This window comes from Pteropus alecto, unplaced genomic scaffold (assembly GCF_000325575.1).
Source record: "Pteropus alecto unplaced genomic scaffold, ASM32557v1 scaffold76, whole genome shotgun sequence".
NCBI lineage: Eukaryota > Metazoa > Chordata > Mammalia > Chiroptera > Pteropodidae > Pteropus > Pteropus alecto.
In genome coordinates this window covers 9,510,785-9,526,508 of record NW_006443138.1, presented here as the reverse complement: position 1 = coordinate 9,526,508, position 15,724 = coordinate 9,510,785, and the positions used below count along the sequence as shown (strand labels likewise).

General features: G+C 32.5%; 1 protein-coding gene across 3 annotated transcripts in view; it reads right to left on the bottom strand.

The window, feature by feature from the left end:
- The window catches only part of TRHDE (thyrotropin releasing hormone degrading enzyme), a 336,531-nt gene that overhangs the window by 4,456 nt on the left and 316,351 nt on the right, over positions 1–15,724 (bottom strand). For all 3 annotated transcript variants that reach the window (XM_015598568.2, XM_025041040.1, XM_006923754.3), the window contains 3 exons: positions 7,169–7,336; positions 6,496–6,636; positions 3,190–3,271 (listed from right to left, as the gene is read on the bottom strand). In XM_015598568.2, the coding sequence (XP_015454054.2) occupies positions 3,190–3,271; positions 6,496–6,636; positions 7,169–7,336 (391 nt within the window). The remainder of the gene's footprint in view (positions 1–3,189; positions 3,272–6,495; positions 6,637–7,168; positions 7,337–15,724) is intronic.

The window sequence follows — 15,724 nt, the reverse complement described above, 5'->3', positions numbered from 1 at the left end:
ATATGAATGTGCTGTTTACACGATAGTAGGTCAGATTATCCTGCAAGAGAACACTCAGTAGAAAATATAACTGGTGGGCTTCTAGGGATTCATTTCTTAAATAATAATTTAAGTACACTAAATACTGCCCTCATGAGCTCAGAGAGCCTGAGGTGACTCATGAATCTTAGAAGTAGCTTATTCATCAGAACACATCTGGCCTACTTTCGGTAGTTGGCATAAATTGATCTTATGCCCTATATTCTTCCACAGCTCTTCTGGCAAACAGGTGGTGAGAGCAGTGCTCTAACTGGTCCTAGGGAGTGATCACAGTGCCTTCCAGACCCCTGCCTCACTAGAGGCCATGGTGTAAATGGGAGACATTTGTCACTCCGGATTGCTTATTTCTGCAGCTCTTTGTTAGGTTTTCTGCTGCTGCTAGCTGTTACTACTGCATTTTCTAAATATTTATATGATCTTATGCTTTTATTTTAAAATGTGAGTTTAGACGTTTTTATAAAATAACATTTAGTAAGATGTCAGAGTTGTTTGCACTCCCTGTTCTTCACAGCATAACATTTCTAGACATGTTTGTTAATTTCTCTATTAAAAAACATTTTAACATTTTATAAAACTCTTATTCTAGGGTACCCTAGACACTAACATCACAAAATAAGTTATTTGCAGAATAAATTACAAAACATAATGTACTCTTAGTAACTATATAAATGAATTGGATTAACTATTGCCCTATTATGAAGTTTATGTTTTCCACATTAAAACTGTAAATGGGATGTCTGTGATGCACAAGATCTATATTCTTCTACAACACTATCGTATATTAGATTCAAGAGGCAGGAGAATGAGTGCTGGAGAGGATTGCTTAATGGACATTAGTATAAAAAATGGCAAGGTCCTCTGAGGTTCCATGTGGTTGTGCTTCCACTAGTTTAAAATTAAGGAACAAATGCGCTGTCTCATGGAGAAATATTGTTCAAATTGCCAGAGCCATGTAATTAAAGGATATTGCCAATTTCAGGTTCTAGAATGCGGTTTTGGGGATGGGACCATGAAATAGTACAAGTATCTCTACTTAATGCCCCTAAAGTTGATGGAGATCATTAAAATCTCAAATGAGTTTTTCAGAATTCATAAAGATGCTGATTCCTCTTTGATCTATAAAGTGTTGAAATAAGAATATGCCATATCCAAAGGGAGCAGATTGGAATTTCTGCTTACAAGGCTAATCACTTACAAGAGAATGAGACGAATTTCCTCAGCCCCTTTATATTTATGGAACGGGGTTATCAGCAATAAAAATTAACCCCCCATCCTGCCCAACAACAGCAATCCCCAATTTTACCCATGACGAGATAATTAAAGTATGGAAAAGCCTCAGGCTGCAGTTGTTCAACTAGAAAGTCAGAGGAAGCAGCTGTGTCTTCTCATGCTATGGAGAGCCTCTACTGTGAAGTTAGCTGCTTATAGATGATGGACTAAAAAGTCACAATTTAGTTTCAGTTTTGAAATTGTACCTTTTATTATAGGGGCATCTGGGAACATTTCAAATGGAAATTAAATCAAGTGTAAAAAATTAGATATATAATATTAATATATTAGAAATATGTAAAACCAATGGTCAGTATATGATAAAATCAATTAAATATCCATTTAAAAGATTTTTTCATGTGGCCTGGGTATTACTGAAGCACGGAAAAATGAAAGAGTTAGAGGATAGAAGGATAGAAGATAGAGAGCATCAGGGAGGAGAAGGTGCAAAGGAGGAGAAGATGGGAAAGAAGGTGGGAGGAGGAAGGTAGCAACAAGGTGGGGAAAAGGGAGGTGAAGGGGGAAGAGGAAAGGATCTTCCACTTCAACAAGCTGCACAGGTTGTGACTAAATGAGTCTTTTACTCTCAGATTATTGAATATGAAATCATGGAATTAAAAGTACTTATTGAAATACAGAGAAAATTGGAAGCAATCATTAATTTAATTGTTTTTTTCTTTCTGCTTCGTATGGATATGAAAAAAACGTCCTTCTCATTTAGCTTCCTTTATTAAAAAAATATAGTGGAATGTGTGCTGGGGCTTTCAAAACCAAATTTTTCAGGGTTGGGAACACACATAGCAGGGATAGAAATTAGATTTTAAATCGTTACAATCAGAGACTTAGCTTAGTTCGTGGTGTGAAAGAATCCAAGTTAGTACATGGGGGATGATCATACAAAATTGGGCAATATCAGAAGATATTAAAGATGGTGTCAGGGTTGATGCTTCTGGGAGATTGCTGCTCAATGTGATTAGCTCTGTGTCACAGCATCAGGTATTCCATCAGTGAAAACTGAAGAAATCATGAGTCTCAAAGACAAAGCTCAGCTATGTTTTATAATAGGGAGAGCAGGAAATGAAAAAGAGATAGATGTTTGAAGCCCCATTTATTTTAATCAATTAAAAGTATCTATATTTTGTTCCTTCCTCCTGCCTACGTCCTCCTTCCCATTTCACATTCCTCTCTATTAGAGATATAATACAGTAGCTGGTTTCCAGAGAAATAAACCGGAGAAAAAGGGAATGTTAGATACTCTGTAAAATGGATACTAGGGCTTAAAAAAATTAAGTTTATTTTCATTAATGAAATTCCTTTGTGATTGATTGTATCAAGCAAAATTTTAAACAAACTATTAATTTCAATATATATTGCAAGATACACTCCCTTCCAACATATGAATTCATTCCATTTAACAGACTGGATAGCATGAAGAATTATTATCACATCCATTCTCTGTATGGGCCTGAACACAAGGTAGTGAGACTCAAGTTCTGTACTTCAGCCTCAACGTTGGTTTCCTGTATCTAAATACTGCGTCATTATGAAAGCATAGTTTTGTTCTTTTCGAGGATCCTAAACTGAGTTCACAGAATCAGCTAATGAGCATCTGATTGTTATCGAAGATTTCTGGAGTGGATTTGAAGCCTCCCACTTTGAAAATCATTACATTTGAACACTTCTCCCAGACATTCAATGTTTAGTATGTTAGAAATATCTTTGCAAGTAATTAATTGAGTAAAGTCTTTAGCGCGTGTGTGTGTGTGTGTGCGCGCGCATTTAAGAAATGGATATGAATCTGTTGGGAATAAATGGTTGAAGTAAATATATAATTTAATATTTATAAAAGAAAAGCATTAGAACTCATCTTAAAATATTTACCTCTTTAAGTTCACCTTCAGTATTAAGAAATTCTGTAACTCCACTGATAAGTTTGGAATTCATAAATAATGCCTCTCCATACCTCAAAAGATAAAAAAAAAAAAAAGGCTTAATGTTAATACAGGCAGTAATTTAAGAAATACCACAATAAAGAGTTTTTAGAATCCTTCTCGAGGGTTCCATTTGACCAGTGTTGTCTTGATGCCATTAAGATCTCAGAGCATTCAAGGTCCACTTCTCTAGGGAGTCGGAGAGGTGCAAAGAGCTGTGGCTATGGGATATCAGCAGAGGTCCCCTGATTTGGCTCATAATTTTTAAGAGAGGTCTGAGTTGTAGTAAATTAAAAAAAAGGGCGGGGGGAGACCTCTAAAATTAGATTAAGAAAATTACTGTTATATTCCCAATTCCAAGGCCTGAGGAAGAAGTATTTGAAAATTTTATAGTAACCTAACTCACTATATGGAAAAATAATCTCAACAAAGAAAACAGAACTGCCAGATAAATTTGGGCATTACAGTATATCACACAGATCCTTTCATCTGGTCAGTTACAACTGACATTGGCATTCTCCTTTTACATGTGGGTATTAAAATAAAATATCAAGTTGTTCATTTGAATTGCATAATCCTACCACAAACATAATTACTTGACCCATGACCCAAGGCAAAAAGCAATTCATGTCCATGAGTTAGAAAGATTTCTTATTTTATTAATCTGTCTCTACTATGCTAAGGATACTTATCACAGGCTACTGTACTCTTAGAACTGAGTACATCAAAAATAAGATTCTGAGTATTTGGAAGCAAAGGTCTAGCCACTGTTAGAAGAGGTTTTCTAATGTCGCTCTTACTTTTGGAACCTTAAGTAATTTCGCTTTCGAAGCCTCAGTTTTGTCATCTGTAAAATGAGGAGACTAAACTGGATGACTGCTATAATTTTTATAATTCTAACATCAAACTATTCTGTGGGAAAAAGTTATCTAATTAAAATTAAATAGGCACTTAATAATGTAAGCAATCAGTAGTAATCACTATGTGGTTACAGAAATGGCCTATTGTCCAGGAATAAAAATAATTTTTTTGAAGAGCATTTTACTTATACTTTCTTACAGTCTTGTGAAAATGAATAAGGCACAAACCTTTCTTTAAAGGCATTATATTACCAGTATTGTAAACAGATAATTTCCATTTATTGTGGCTAAATATAATTATAATAAAATTATATACCTTATTAAGAGAAGGTCTTTTTAGCTGTGGGATCTTGGGAAAGGATTCAGGGACATGAGGTCACATAGAATGAATATGGAGTAGTTTCAAAAATCAAGGAAGAAAGTAATTTTGGCAGAAGATCAATGTAAACAGAAGTAAGGCGATGTGAAACAACATAGTGTGTGTAGACAACTGCAAGCATTTGGTATTAAGAGTGCTGGGGATAGAAGAATAAGAAGGCCTAGAGGTTAATCAGAGGACTTATTAGGGACCTTAGTTTTCAGAGTAGCACAGAACCATTGAAGGTTTTACAATAGGGAAATGTCACAATTGTTTTTCAGAGTGATTCTTGGGACAAAGAGAAAAGCCGTGTGTATGTGTGTTGAACATAATTATAGAATCAGAGTGGGAGAAGGGTATTGTTAAGAGTACTGGTAAGAGATAAGGCAGTGGTAGCAGGAGAAGACTAATACAAGAAACATATAGGAATTATTAAATTGACAAGACCTCAAATCTCATTGTTACGTATGGGAAGGGAAAGGGGGAGCTGTATGTAGATTTCCAGGTGTCTGGATTGAAAAATTGGTGGATAGACATTGTTCACTTAGAAAAGGAAGAAAGGTGAAAATGATGGGTTTAGCTTTGCAGGTATACCCTAGTAGGGGATCCCAACAGGCATCTGTCAATTATAGGGTGTAGCTTGATGAAATGTCTGAGTTAGCAATATAGATTTGAGAGTAATTAAAACCATGAGAGTAGATGGCAACTAAAACCAGGAAGAATCTGCCGGAGAGGAAGTAATGAGAACATTGGACATTGTCCCCATGAACTCAAATGTTCAAGGATTGACAGAATAGGAGTAGATGAAGGCAATCTTATTTATCAAATTAAATGCTGCCGTATCTGTAGATATGTTAAAATCTCAACCTTTCTACTTTTTGATTAGAAATCACGAACTCTGAGACAAAACAGCTATATCAGGAACCAAACATTTTTTGATAGAGTCTAAACTATATATACATTACACTGAACTCTGATCTACGAAACCACTCCCTAAAGAAACTATGTGTACTGGTAGATATTTGATACTCTTGATAACAAAATGCTTGTACAAATTAGTTTCATCATGTGTCTAACTATTTACTACATTATGTGTATGACAACAAAGCAAGCTCTAATCTTCAAATCATTCCAATTTCTGAGCTGAAAATACAAAAAGAGCCAATGCACTTTCTAGGAATATTAGTGCTTGCTGACAATAAAATATCTGTCAATAGAATTATGTTTGAATATGACACATCTATTTAAATCGAACTCTTTATATGAGGCCAACTGATAAAGGTGTACTTTTTAAAGTAAAGTTCATACACCAGTTTTTGAGACAGAGCAGTAGGTCTGCACACTGTGTAGGGACATTTAGTTTGAGAACATTCAACATTTACAAGCTCTATAATGAATTTAATTTTAAAATACCATCGAGATTATCAGAGTAATAAATTAACATGTATTATAATACATTTCAATGTATAATGAAATATTTCTAAAATTGAGGCTGAAGAATTCTCACCATGAAACAAGATGTCTCAGGAATGAATTCTACTGGAACTAGAATTATATAATGATTCAAAAGTTCCCTCTATCTCATGGTTTTATTTCATGTGTTTTATGATATTTATATTTAACGGAAATTTAAAAAATTCTACAGAAGTAATTAAAGTTTTCTTATTATAGTACCATTATATCTGATTTATAAATCATTTTTATAACACATTCAGGATATAGAGGTTTTATGATACAATTTCTTCAACCTTGGGCAGTTTGATAGATTGTCCAGGAAAGTTGTACTACTAAAACTTTTCACTCCCCACATTATCATATATGATTTCGGTTATTCATCTTTAATAAATGAATAATGTTATAGACTTGTTAAAGTAATGTTGAGTTTCACAGGAGTGACAACACCCATCTTGGCTGACTATTTTAAAATCTAGTCCTGTTACCTGGACCTTTGTTCTAACACAAAAAGTTGGGCTTTTATTTCTCAGATGTCAGCTACATTCATTCATTCAAGTATGAATGATTGAACTCTTATACCTACCTGGTATTTAATATCTTCCACTTATCTCTAAAAAACTTCCAGGCAAGGTCCCTGCCATGTGGATTTCGAGCTACATGGATTATCACATCGATTGCATCTTGATCCAACACCACCTCAGAATTCAGTGACAGATTCAGAAGCCTTTAAGGATAGAATTGTGGGGAAATTTTTAGTTGACCAACTTCAACATTTTTATAAAATTTCAAAAATTACATGATTTAATTAATCATATTCTCCAAGAGAACTGTCCAATGTAAACTTTACTAATACAAATGTATCAATAGAACAATTTTCTGGTTATAAATGAAAGGAGATCAAATTCATAGTATGTTAATACATTAATTAAATTCTAGAAAAATCTTGTGGTAGAGAAATCACAATTCTGATTCGATGATGCAAACTTACTTTTAAAAATTTTATAGTAAACAATTCCTTTTATAGTAAAATATCATCTTACATATATAAACATATATGTAAAAAATTAATTAGAAACAAAGATACATCTTTCAAGTCAACTAGTTTTATTCATGTTAACACAACAACTTTCTTTAGCTCTATAAAGATATATTTTATAGTAACTAACACATATTCAAGGGAATAAAAACAACTTCAGAACAGTTTGATTAATAAAGAATACTCTCATTACACAAATTTAGAACATTAATTGACCCACCTATTTAATAAATTCCTGTCATCACTGCAAGTTAAGGCTTCCAACAATATTTTCTTCTCAGAAACTGCCGTGGTGGAGTGGAATTTCATCCATATAAATTCCCAGACATCCTCATCTAGCAGTGAAACTCCTGTACAGTAGACGATGTCTCTAACATTTAGTGGTATTCTAAAGAAGCAACCCATGGTGGTTTTCTGTTAATTAAAAGCTTCATAGTATTGAAAATAAAGACAGGTGTTGCTTTACTATAGTCAGTTTTTTAAAAGATGATTTTTTAATTAGATTTTACCTGAAAGAGAATAATACTATATAATAATATTTAAAAATATTAGCGACCATGAATAAAATAATGTATTTTATTTAAAGGTATTTCTGAATGAAATTTTTGTTTCTAATCTTGAAACTATATTTAAATAAAAAAGGGAACATAAAGGCTTAAAAAATATATAAATAGAATGCTTTATATTTTCACCAATATTAATATACCTATCAACCAAAGATTTTGCTCAAGAAGGACAAGAAAGCACTGGTTGAAAAGACTAATTTGGGTAAAACAGAAACATTTCCTCCTAAATTCTTAGAAAATTTTTTCTAAAATTATTTTTCTCAAATAGCTCTCTAAATTTTGGAACCTAAAAGATTATTATACAGATAATAAATAAACAAAATATAAGTAGTAAATTTTGAGAAAGTAGAAAGTTCTTTTCTCTTATGTTTATAAAGGTGACTATAGAAAATAGACTACGTTTTTACTTTAACTTCAAAACTATTAGAAAATTTAGTTAGTCTTGCTATTTATAAGTTGTATGCACTTTGCCATAGCAAATTTTTACTAAATACTGTTTTTTTTTTTTTCAAATTTCAATCTATATCCCACATTTTAAAACTCGGTTCTTCGAAAGAACATCTCAATGCTTAAATTTTAAAAAGTTAAAATGTATTTCTGCAGTAATTTATTATTAAAACTTCTCATTTATAATTTGAATGTAGCTAATAAGAATTGCTTTCTCTAGATGACAAGATAAAACAATCCCTTCTAAAGTTGTAGGATTTTGATGGTTAAAACACTGTTGTAGTTAAAGGAATACTTGAAAAACAGAAGAAAGTATCTGAATGACTATCTGTAAGGTGATCTTCATCTTGTTCTGTTTAGCACTAAGTAGGGCTACTCAGGATATTGAGGATGGTGCATTAAGATACCAGATGTATAGAGTTGTTAGAAATATCATACAAAATTCATGGTTCCCAGAAATGGATAAAACTGTTTTATTCTGTCTCTTCCTGGAAATAATTAAAGTTTTTGGAGAAAAGTTACTTTAACAGTACTGACTAAAGACATTTTTCTTTGTGGTATTAGAGGCAAGCATTTTGTTTGTTTGATTTGTTTTATTTTTAAGGAAACAAAAGGAATACAAACATTAGAAAAAAACTAGCAAAGAGCTTCATACTTTCTCTTATTTTCCCCTCTTACCCCTGGATCCCCATGAAGAAAGTACCAACAATCATCTTCCCAGTGGTTGGTGAAAACTTTTCCCTGTTCTGTGAATGGCTTGCTAGTCACACAGCACACCCTAAATCACCAAGGAAAACACTACCGCCACATTTTGAAGAATGTATCAATCATGATGCATACAGCATAAGATTACAAAGACGCCTCTATGTTCACTAAGTGCAATAAAAATGCTAAAAAAATCTAGTCTTCTAAATCAACAGCTAGGGAAGAATATGAGTCTTTTCTTCCAAAAATTACAGGCTACAGAGTACAACACTGTATTATTGTCATGATTTTGATCAAGAGATCAATATAAAAATTTGCAAGAAATAATAATAAAGTGTCTATTATAATCATCAACTCATCAATCATTGCACATTTTCTTAATGTTAGACATAATAGTAACAGTTTATTTTCTAAGAGAAATTCATTAAGCTATTAGTACATCAGAGAGACTACAGAATAAAGCCTATTGAATTGGGTTTGTTACTCTCTGTGAAACCAGTCTCCAATATCAATGGTTTCAGGTAGAAAAGGCATATAGAAAAATAGAAAATGGGAAAAAAGTAAAAAGAAAAAGAAAAAGCAGATATGTTTCTTGGAACTAACTTAAATGTCATACACTATTATCACCAACAACAGTCCATATTTTTGTTATTCAGTAGTTGCTACTAGCTGATGCTTAGTAGTGTAAGACAAATAAATAAATGGATTGGCCAGTCCAAAGCCCTGGACACAGGCTAACGGGACATAAGAGGTAGAAAATAACACTTTTGTGCAATACTGCGTTTAAGGTTACACATCTTATTTTATTTAATCTACATAACAATATCATGATCTCTGTTATAAACATCTTTTTTTGTGAGAGAGGGAACTCTTTTCCTAGGGAGGATATTTTGCACTATAACAACTGTATAGTAACTTGAGAACCAGTATGATCTGTACATGAAAGTCATTCTTATTTTTATCATTAGCTTAGAGATGGCTAATGACAATGAAAATTAGATATATTGATTTCTATTAGAAGTAATATCAAATAATTGTCACAAATTCTGATTTTTGTTATTCAATAAAGCTATCTGATAAAAAGTAAAGACAACAAAAAAATTTTAATTAAAAAATAGTATTTCCTTTAAAAGGGTACTATCACCAATTCTTGCACCTAATCGATGGGCTGCAGAGTAATACCAATGCATCCAACCTATAATTCTCTTAGTGCTGAACTGGCCACCAATATCACTTCTAACCTCTTTTTAAATTATTACTAGTATTATTTTTTTTATATCCACGCATAATCAGTCATCTTTGAGACATATTCAATATTGGCAACACTGCTTTTCCAACAATAAGTATCCATTTTGTTCATTGAAATGATCTTTGTTAAGACGCAGCCTCTGGGTGACTGAAGGATATAGGCTGGTAGTGTATTTAAGGAGCTGCTGTATGGCAAGTTGGTCATACACAGAGCAAGGAAAAGAAATTTTAAAAGGAGACCCAGCACTAAAGTGTTGAATGAAATAACAGACAGACCACCCTGAAGGAATCTCACAAAAGTTGTCCTGGGCAAAGGAGTCCTTTGAAAGCAAAGCTGCCCAGAAGAGGGGCAGATTCTATGTCTGAAGCTGCAGCTACAAACCAAGAGAAAGACCATATAATTTGGATGTGCTCTGCAAGAAACTGCGGGTCAAGTTTCAGGCTTGTCAGCAGCTGTCTCTCTTTGCATAGCAGATGTATCAAATTTGATTACTATGAAAATGAAACACATATATGTTTACATATATAATTTAAAGCCTGTTGATGGTCCATTGAAAAATAATCCTCAGTATCAGCTGCAAATCCCTGAACTCTCAGGAAAAAAAATAGCTCTATCAGCAGATGCTAAGAGGTATGCATTGCTTAAGATTCATAAGGGAAGAGCGAGGACAGAGCTGATTAGTTGGAGAATACTACTCTGATTTTTCTAGCATCTCTTCCCACCCCCTCAACCTCTCATCTTCCTTGCCCACCGATCAGACAAAGAATCCATGCATAGTTCACAAGATTATTTGTACTCATCGCTGAAAATAAAACAAGATTGGTGAGTGCTGAATTTGCCAAGGGCCCTTGGTGCACGAAGGTTTCCATCATTAATGAACCGCCCCTCGCCCTTGTTGCTAAATTTGTAAAGATGTTCTAATAACATTTTAGCAAAATAATTGCTCTGGGGACAGTTTAAGATCTCATTGTATAAACCAAAGTCATTAGGAACAAATGAAAAAGCTCATTTGTTTGTAAAGCATAAGCTGATAAACCCACAGAACCCATAGTTGCAAACAGTACAAATGAGTCCTGTGAGATTCTTGATATCAGGATTATGGGGAGAGAGGGCCCCTTCTCGTGAACAGGGAAAATGTTTATGAAAATGTGAATATCCCCACAGTCATTTCCCTTTAACTGCTGCCTTGAAAGTGAATCTTTTAATGGAATTTTATATTCTGGGAGAGAAAACTGTGCTTGTTCTTCTCCAAGTATGGTATACATTGTACACATGAGCAGGGAGTTAGTCTCTCTCAGCTGCCTTCATGAGAAGAATGGGATAAAAGCTTAGACAAAAAGAAGTGCCTTTATTTTTACTAGGTTACTAACATTGCAGAAATTATTACCTAATTAATGTAACTTGTACTATGTATTTTTATTCTATTCTCTATTTAAATAGAATCATGATAGAGTTCATTTGTATGATACAAGTCGCAAAGCATAAAATTTCAGTATACTCATGTGAAGTACCTTGTTTTTGTATTTTGGTGATATCTTTAAACATTTTTTACTTTGCCGAAAGAAAATGCCTATAAACTAAATGTTTTGGGGTAGAAGTTAAAAAATTAAGTTGGTAGAAAAATAAAGGCATGCATTTTTTAGGAACAATTTTTATTGAGTTAAATAATAATGATGGTGGAATGGAACTAAAATTTTTAAATCATAGTAAGTTGGTACTTTGGTTATTAAATAAAAAATTGTGAAGTAAATTGATAAATTAAGATAAATAATGAGAAAAATTCCTGAAGGTTTTGCTATAATAGTTTTCATTGCTGCATTGTTTTTTAGGGTATAAAATCAGGAGTCATCTAAAATAACAATCAGGGACTGGTTTGAGTTAAGATAAAAATAACGATTAAGAATGATAATATTTAATGATATGGTAGATATATTATTTAATATGATGAAATATAAGGACAGAGTATGTTTTGAATATAATACAATTGTATTATATTTTAAAAAAACATAATGTATATGTTAGGTAGAAAGACTGAAAAGATAAGAGAATATTAACATTTGCCTCTAGACTTAGTAATTCTAAATAATCAATCTTTGTTGTTTTAACTCATATATTTCCAATTTGATAATTTAATAACTTTTACAATTACTTTTGAAATATAAGTAAATGTATAATTATATTTATAAAGTTAAGATTCTGTTACTATTAGAATAAAATACATTTCAAAATAGAAAGATGATATTGAATAAGATGTAGAAGTAATTCTGATGATAGTTAAAATATCTTTCATAAGAAACTATTACTTGACAAAGAAAAAAAAATCACACTATTTTAAAATATAAATTTTGACCAGTAACTAACTCTAGATTAGACAAGTCAAGGTCATCACTTTGGTCTTCATTTTTCATTTTAATTGGACAGGGCTACAGTTCATGAGTTCTAAGGTTCTTTCTTCCTCTGTTATGCAAGATTATTTTCATTAGTAATTGTATTAACATTAAAATGTGGTTTTAATTATTTATAAAGACAATGAGAAAAATTTCTCAAATCACTAATCTCTCTAAGAGCACCTCTATCTTTCAGGGGCACTACACATGCTATTGATATAGAGTGTGGCCTACCATTTAATTAATTTTAATTAATTTGCAGTTAATTAATTCATTTAAAAGATCATTTGCCTAATCCAACTAGAAATTAAAAGACAGCTCTGGTTGAGGCTTCATCACCAACACTGAAAATCTTGTTCTGCCTTCTAAATACTAATATTCTTCTTCTAGGGCAGACAATCTGTGACTATAAAATATTAAACTGAAAAATAACCTACATTTACAAAAGTTGACCCTGTTCATAGTGTCCTCTTCCCCCACATCTCATTTTATCCCCATTCCTTAGTCGTTTGGCTGCTGCTAAGAAAGCCACCTTGAGTAAAACTTAAAGCTGTTTAGTAGGAATGTGTGACTTTTTGCACCTGTCAGTTTCCTCATCTGGAAATAGGGATAATAATTCCTTACAGAGTTGTTACAATGATTAAATGAGATAATGTTTATCCAGTACTTAATATGGACTCAAGGGATCATTATGGGCTTTATCTAAATGCTGTGTATAGCCAAATGCAAGGGACACAGAGAATTGTCTCGATGTGGGGTAATGACATTGATCTTCCTCATTATTTTTATTACCATTATTAAGATAAAGGGGCAACAATATTTCTGTCTTTTCCAAATGAGTACTAGACTAAAAACAAAATAGGAAAAAGTTTTTAAACAACCTCATTGAAAGTGAATAAGTAATTATAAAAGTCATGACTGACAACACATCTCAAGTTTAAGGCATTACAATAAAAAAAAGCAATTTTATAATCCCATCTACCTTTCCTGGTACACTTGTCAATAAAATATGCCCCTGGAATCAATAGAAAAACCTTAGCAACCAGAAGAAATATTGTCCCTTTATATCTCTATAAAGCCCCTAGCAAAGGGAGAACAGAATCCCATGTGAAGTGTGCAGTTAGTGACTAGTGGAAAAAAACTTTAGAAAGAGAAGCTGTCAGCCAGGCACAGATATACAGCAGCCAGAGCTACTCTGTTTCTTGGGAGTCCTCTTACCAGTGCTTGCTCATTCCCATCAGAACTTAAGCATATCAAAACCTCTTAGTGAAGGAGAAGGCAGTTCAAAATCAATCTGCACGGCCCTTTGGAGCCCCCAAAAAATAGAGCTGGAGAAACCTGGTGGAGAATAGACCAACTATATTTAAAATTATTATGTCGTGAAATGATGTTCAATACCTCTTTATATTTTTATTTTGCATATTTACAAAATGCAAATATGCAAAATAAGCTGCTTTTTCTTTTTGAAAGGAAAAAGAATTGCTGGGAAAGGGAAAGTCGTTTTAACTCTTAACATCCCCAATGTATCAAAGATTATATTTTAAGATAACTGCTCTCCTTTAAAATGGCTTTTATAATTAAAATAAATGTACTTTAAATGGGATGTTTGCTTTATATAAGCTGAAATAATACATATGAAATTGTATTTTAAATTTCTAAGCCCCACATATAAAGTAGCTATCATTTCTAATTGGGTAGGAAGCGAGAGGAATAATGAGGGTTAAGTATCTGGGCTATCAGACCACTTTATAAAATATGATTGCTAAGCACAAAAAAATAGAAAACTAAATGACCCAAACATTGAAAAAAAAAAAAAAGACCAAAAAAGGTGACATCAAAAAAAAAAGGTAGAAAAGACAGGAAGAATACAAGTGAGAAATGTAGAGGCCAAAAATTTCCGAGTGATTATGATAATGACAGGATGACAAAGACCTACAAAAAGGTAAAGGAAAAAAAGCAAACAATTAGAGGAGAAATTGTGATTTGACTTGTCTAAAATTTTTCTTTGGCCTAGATTTTAAACACACCACTGAAAAGCCTAGAACACTATTATTTAACATTTCACAACTCAGAAACTTTATGACATCCAGAATCAATTATACCCATAAGAGCTCAAAAAAATTGCTTTATAAAAAAGTAAAAAATTAAGATATTTATGATGACTCATTCCTAAACAATAAGCAGCAGGCTGCTAGTATAAATCAGTCTAAGAGAATAACAAAATTTAAAACTTAAGAGGTATACAGTTGTAGTTGAAGTTGTGAAATCGCTGATAAATTGACCTATTTATAAATGCCTGTGTTAAAGATGGGATGAATTGTTTCCTGATCATTGCTTGCCAATTATCCATGACTTCTAAATGAATATGCTCTAACCTGATCCATGAATATTTAAGCTTTTCATCACTCAGTTCTGGTCAAAGCACTATAAATCTAAGTGCCTGCTGTGATATGAAGTCTAATATACATATATATACATATACATATGTATGTGTATATGTATCTGAATCACAATGATTAGGAATTAATACTTTAACTTAATTATTAAGATGAAAGAAAATAATGGAAATGATACACTGGTTGCAATAGCAAATTCATAAGCACTTTTATTCAAATCATAATCCAGGCCTGAGTGTTCATGAAAACACCACTGGATGACATTGTGCTCCACTTCGACAAATAACTCTTATTGCCCAGGATAATTTGTAGCAACAGTCATTGTCCTTTGTATTCTTCATACAAAGGTTGAAAATTACGTAGATTTTTTGTATCCATCAAAATACTACATTTTTAGAAATGTTAGAGCCTATGCAAATGTGGTTTGCCTTCATTTCTAATGCACCATCAAGGTTACTGACGTTAACAAAGCTAACTCTCCATCCTGGGAAGAATCAACTATGGGAATTTAGTTCATTTTTTAGGTTTAACCACTGAGCTTTCAGGAGTAATGTAATTTTCACTTGAAAGGTCCCCAACTAAAAATGGATTTTATTTTGGCCAAAGTAAAATTTACTCTTTACGTGTATGTGTGTATGTATGTCTGTGCATTAACAAACATGCAATTCTGCAGGTTTTCATAGTTTTGACAGGTTCACTACACAAGAATATGCTGTACTTTTCAAAAATAGAGAAGTATTATTCTCATCAAATCCTAGATATTTCTATGGCTTAACTGAAACATGCTCTGACTCTCCCAATGATAGTCTCTCTCTCTCCCTCTCTCTCTCTATATATATACACATATATATGTGTGTGTGTGTGTGTGTGTGTGTGTACATATGTGTATGCATGTATATACATATATGTATATATACATATATGTATATATATGTATACATATATGTATGTATATGTTTTAAGGAATAGGGATAGATATAATTAAATTTGATAAAAATAGTTTTCAAGAATTTAGTTCTGTTATAT